The sequence below is a fragment of the Corticium candelabrum genome, chromosome 7 (genome assembly GCF_963422355.1).
Source record: "Corticium candelabrum chromosome 7, ooCorCand1.1, whole genome shotgun sequence".
Taxonomy (NCBI): domain Eukaryota; kingdom Metazoa; phylum Porifera; class Homoscleromorpha; order Homosclerophorida; family Plakinidae; genus Corticium; species Corticium candelabrum.
In genome coordinates, this window is record NC_085091.1 from 1,338,664 (window position 1) to 1,343,663 (window position 5,000).

The following is a 5,000-nucleotide window of genomic DNA, read 5'->3' on the forward strand; positions in this document are numbered from 1 at the left end:
CTGCTTCCAAGGAACTCTCCGAATGGACAACAACTCTTGCTGATGAGAACAAATTTCAGGACGTCAAATTTTCTACGGAATGTTTTTTCATGACGTTGGTAGCTCATCACGTGAGCCTCGTTCCTACTCTGAAGTTTTATGAAAGCAAAGTGAAGAAAATGAAGCAATTAGCATTGTTTATTCGCGATATGGAAATGGTAGAAAATTTAGATGAGGAACATCAAGCGAAGCTGACTGAACTGAAATCAAGAATGAAGGCTAGTTGTGATTTATTGATATTAATATATCTGTGTGTTTTAGTTTGTTTATTTTCCTGGTTGTTTGGTTTGTTTGCTTGTGTGTCTGTAATTTGTTGTGTATTTGTTTGTCTGTATTTATCTGTTTTCGTGTGTGTGTGTGTGTGTGTGTGTGTGTGTGTGTGTGTGTGTGTGTGTGTGTGTGTTGCTCTTATTGTAGTATTGTTTCATCAGACTATAGTCAGTAATCGGCTTTGCATGGAGGCATCTGTTTTGGACAAATCTTTGCTGTCAAACTGTCTGATGTTTTACGCATCTACATGTCAATGGATGGCAACGATCATAGATCCTTCACCTCACAGGTTTGATAAATACTTTGACAGCATTAAATGGACTGACAAGCAGTCAGGCGGAAGGCAGACAGACAAACAAGCAGACAGACAGACATATACACAGACAAACAGACAGATAGACAAACAGACAGACAGGTGGACAAACAAACAGACAGACATATAGACAAACAAACAGACAGACAGGTGGACAAACAAACAGACAGACATATAGACAAACAAACAGACAGACAGGTGGACAAACAAACAGACAGGCATATGGACAAACAAACAGACAGACATATAGACAAACAAACAGACAGACAGGTGGACAAACAAACAGACAGACATATAGACAAACAAACAGACAGACAGGTGGACAAACAAACAGACAGGCATATGGACAAACAAACAGACAGACAGATAAATTATTTGAGTTATTTTCTTGATAACTGACACAGAGTCTTTGTATTCTAGCTTGTTGCTTCCGGAAAATGTGCCTATGGAGTTTGCATCTATTCCTGAATTTTTTGTTGAAGATGTTGCAGACTTCTTTGTCTTTCTTCTTCAGTATGGTTTATCACTTACATTCAGTGGCACTGTTCTAGTGTGAGGGTTCGTCTAGATATGCTCCTGCCGTCTTGGATGAGTTGTATGTGAGAGACGTTATGAATCTTTTTGTACTTCTTGTGTGCTGTGGCAGCCGGTTTATCACGAATCCTTATCTTATAGCTAAGTTGATTGAGGTGAAATGGTTTATGGTGTGTGTGTGTGTGTGTGTGTGTGTGTGTGTGTGTGTGTGTGTGTGTGTGTGTGTGTGTGTGTGTGTGTGTGTGTGGTGTGTGTGTGTGTGTGTGTGTGTCTGTCTGTCTGTCTGTCTGTCTGTCTGTGTGTCTGTCTGTCTGTGTGTGTCTGTCTGTTTGTCTGTCTGTCTGTGTGTCTGTCTGTCTGTCTATCTGTTTGTCTGTCCGTCTTTCTGTCCGTCTGTCTGTCTGTCAAAAACATCTATTGGTAAACATCAACGCTATTACACTGTTTGTCTGTCTGTCTGTGTGGTCTGTTTGTTTGTCATCAGTCTGTCTGTCTATCTGTCTGTTTGGTTTGTCTGTTTGGTCTGTCTGTCTGTCTGTCATCAGTCTGTCTGTCTGTTTGTCTGTCTGTTTGTCTGTCTGTCTATCTGTTTGGTCTCTCTGTCTATCTGTCATCAGTCTCTCTGTCTATCTGTCTGTTTGGATTGTTTGTTTGGTCTGTCTGTCTATCTGTCATCAGTCTGTCTGTCTGTCATCAGTCTGTCTGTCTGTCTGTCTGTCTGTCTGTCTGTCTGTCTCAGGGTTCTCGCTACAGTGCAGCACCACGCTCCAGTAGGAGTGTGGCACGCTCAGAAACGGTAAGCTAGGAGTCCAAAGTCTTACAGCTAAGGAATGTTTAAGAATTCCATACTACTGAAACACAATACTAAAGGTGACAATATCCACAAATCCAGGCTCTTCAAAGTAACGCGGGACGATAGCCTTGCTCCAGACATACACACAAGTGTTGATTGCAGTCCCGGATGATTTGCATCTGATTCTAGTCTTGGATGCCCTTCCATGACCTGGAAAACACAATTCTTGTCAGGGAGTGTACACGAAACTTGCGCATGCGCAATCAAACATCACTAAGAAGGGTTTACTGGCGATCGAAGTTGGTTTTCCTGCCAGGTCACTTGAACATACGTTATACGCAAAGCTACAACAACGCAAAGTCTACCTCACTTGAGATCGGCTCCAGTGTGCATGCTCGTGTGTTGTGGACCCGCCCATCCCATCATGCTTCCAGTATCCTTTAGTGAGAACCTTGCTGTCTGTTTGTCTGTGTGTTTGTTTTGTTTGTCTATTTGGTCTGTATGTCTATTTGTCTGTCTGTCAGTTTGTCTGTTTGTTTGTTCGTCTGTCTGTCTGTCTGTCTGTTGTCTATCTGTATGTTTGTCTGTCTGTCTGTCTGTCTGTCTGTTGTCTGTTTGTCTGTCTGTTGTCTGTCTATGTTTGTGTGTGTGTGTGTGTGTGTGTGTGTGTGTGTGTGTGTGTGTGTTTGTGTGTGTGTGTGTGTGTGTGTGTGTGTGTGTGTGTGTGTGCATGTGTGTGTGTGTGTGTGTGTGTGTGTGTGAGAGAGAGAGAGAGAGAGAGAGAGTTTGTTCACACACATTTGATAAACCATCTTGTTGTATTACAGGTAATGTATGTTGTGACTCCATCAGTCCACATGCACCCAAAAACGACTAAAATAATTGATATTATCGTATCGCACTCACTGGGAGCCAAACACCTGGCCCCATCACTCATGAAGTTCTTCTCAGGTATTTAATTTACATTATAAGATCACAAACTCACAAATTGTATTCTATTTTTGATTTTGATTTAATTGGCTTTAAAAAATCTTTGTACTGATACAAAATATTTTTATATTTTCAACATGTAGTTTTACTGTGTTTCTGTTTTTGTTCCAATTAGAATTTTTGATTTGTTTTTTCAATTTTTATTTCAATTTTGATCTTAATTATTAAATTTAATGCATAAATTTTGTTTACATGTGCAATTGTATTGGAGGGATGCATCTCACAATATATATATTTTTCAGAACTGTCATCAAAAGCACAAGGCAAATTACAAGCAAACTACGACACAAACTAAAATGCAAACTACAATGCAAACTACAATACAAACTACAATGCAACCAAGCACACACACACACACACACACACACACACACACACACACACACACACACACACAAACATAAATTTATGAAAAGTCAAAACTAAATTCTTGTTTGGCGAGGTTAGCTGGCCCACTGGTACCAGACTCCTTCTTGCCAACAATTGTCAATGCCCGTTTATTGATTATGTCCGAATTTAGTCGTTGAAGTGTCACCGACAAATGACGTGACCACTGTGCTTTGAATTGGCCCACTGGCATGTCCAATTGCATGGGTGCCATCTTGCTCGTCTCTGTCAGTAGCTCTTCAGCCTTGGGGCCCCAGCGTTCGAAAGCCTCAATTGCGATTGGGCGAAAGATGTGTCCTAGGGATTCGGCAGTTTCTCTGTATTTCTTGTCCTTTTGTTTTTCTTTTTCCACTGCTGCAAATCCTGCCATAGTGCTGCTCCCTGAGATGTTACTTTGTGCCCAAGGGTGTGTTATTGTAATGTCTAACAATAATTTCTTGCCCTCATGAAAATCATAGACAGCTATGTCTGGGCGTTGCTTGTTTTGGAATTGAGCTGTCAGTTCTTTACGGCAATGGAAGCCTACTTCCCGCAACATGTTGTAGTAGTTGTCCAGGTAACGGTCATGCCTGAATATTGAACCTCCTCCAAATTTGCACGTGAGCAAATGATAGCCTTGTTTGTCTATGTCTCACAATACACTGGACTATTGTATTGGAGGGATGCATCTCACAATACACTAGACTATTGTATTGGAGGGATGCATCTCACAGTACACTAGACTATTGTATTGGAGGGATGCATCTCACAATACATTAGACTATTGTATTGGAGGGGTGCATCTCACAATACACTAGATTATTGTATTGGAGGGATGCATCTCACAATACATTAGATTATTGTATTGGAGGGATGCATCTCACAATACACTAGACTATTGTATTAGAGGGATTGGTGTAACAAGCTTCATGTATAGATGTTGAAACAACAGGAGCTTCGTCGGAGTTTTTTGACAAGTTTAGCATACGATATCACATTGCTGTCATGTTCAGTTGTGGAAGAGTCGAGCGCATCATGAAACCGTTGTACAATTGAGCAGGTATGGCTATTGCGTTGTGTGTGGGATGTTTGATGTGCGATGTGTCGTCTGTTTGTCTGTCTGTTCGTTTCTCAGTCTGTCTCTCTGTCAATCACATATATTTGAACTCGTATCTATGATACGTTTTGCAATGCAGGGTAATATGTATTGTCTAAATACCAGTAGTGTCTGTCTGTCTGTCTGTCTGTCTGTTTGTTTGTCTGTCTTTCTATCTGTTGGTCTGTCTGTCTGTCTATCTGTCTGTCTGTTTGTCTGTTAATTTCATTTATTGAAACACAAACTCTACGTTACATTTCTAACACTAAATACAAGCAATCTACTGAGTTCAGCTTTGTCTGTTTGTCTGTCTGTTTGTCTTTCTGTCTGTCTAGATATTTGAAAGTTTCCTGTACATACGTAGAGTTTTGATGATAATAAATGAATCTGTCTGTTTGTCTGTCTGTTTGTTTGTCTGTTTGTCTGTCTGTCTGTTTGTCTTTCTGTCTGTTTGTTGTCTGTCTGTCTGTCTGTCTTTCTGTTTGTCTGTCTGTCTTTCTGTTTGTCTCTCTGGGTGTCTGTCTGTTTGTCTGTCTGTTTGTCTTTCTGTCTGTTTGTTGTCTATCTGTGTGTCTGTTTCTGTCTGTCTCTGTCTGTTT

At 40.6% G+C, this 5,000-nt stretch overlaps 2 protein-coding genes across 2 annotated transcripts in view; one reads left to right on the top strand and one right to left on the bottom strand.

Annotated features, from left to right (window-relative positions):
• The window catches only part of LOC134181928 (ubiquitin conjugation factor E4 B-like), an 18,228-nt gene that overhangs the window by 9,648 nt on the left and 3,580 nt on the right, over positions 1-5,000 (top strand). Inside the window, 7 exon segments of the mRNA XM_062649225.1 lie at positions 1-257; positions 471-598; positions 1,043-1,135; positions 1,191-1,311; positions 2,777-2,900; positions 4,243-4,314; positions 4,317-4,365. The exon segment at positions 1-257 is cut by the window's left edge and continues 73 nt beyond it. Coding sequence (XP_062505209.1) covers positions 1-257; positions 471-598; positions 1,043-1,135; positions 1,191-1,311; positions 2,777-2,900; positions 4,243-4,314; positions 4,317-4,365 — 844 coding nt within the window.
• On the bottom strand, positions 2,934-4,359 carry LOC134181933 (uncharacterized). The gene has a single exon (XM_062649230.1). The coding sequence runs from the start codon at positions 3,862-3,864 to the stop codon at positions 3,346-3,348; it is 519 nt and encodes a 172-aa protein (XP_062505214.1). The 5' UTR covers positions 3,865-4,359; the 3' UTR covers positions 2,934-3,345.

What these genes read in the sequence shown, in the direction of transcription:
- LOC134181933 (XM_062649230.1), bottom strand. Translation starts at nt 3,864, where the DNA reads ATGTTGCGGGAAGTAGGCTTCCATTGCCGTAAAGAACTGACAGCTCAA.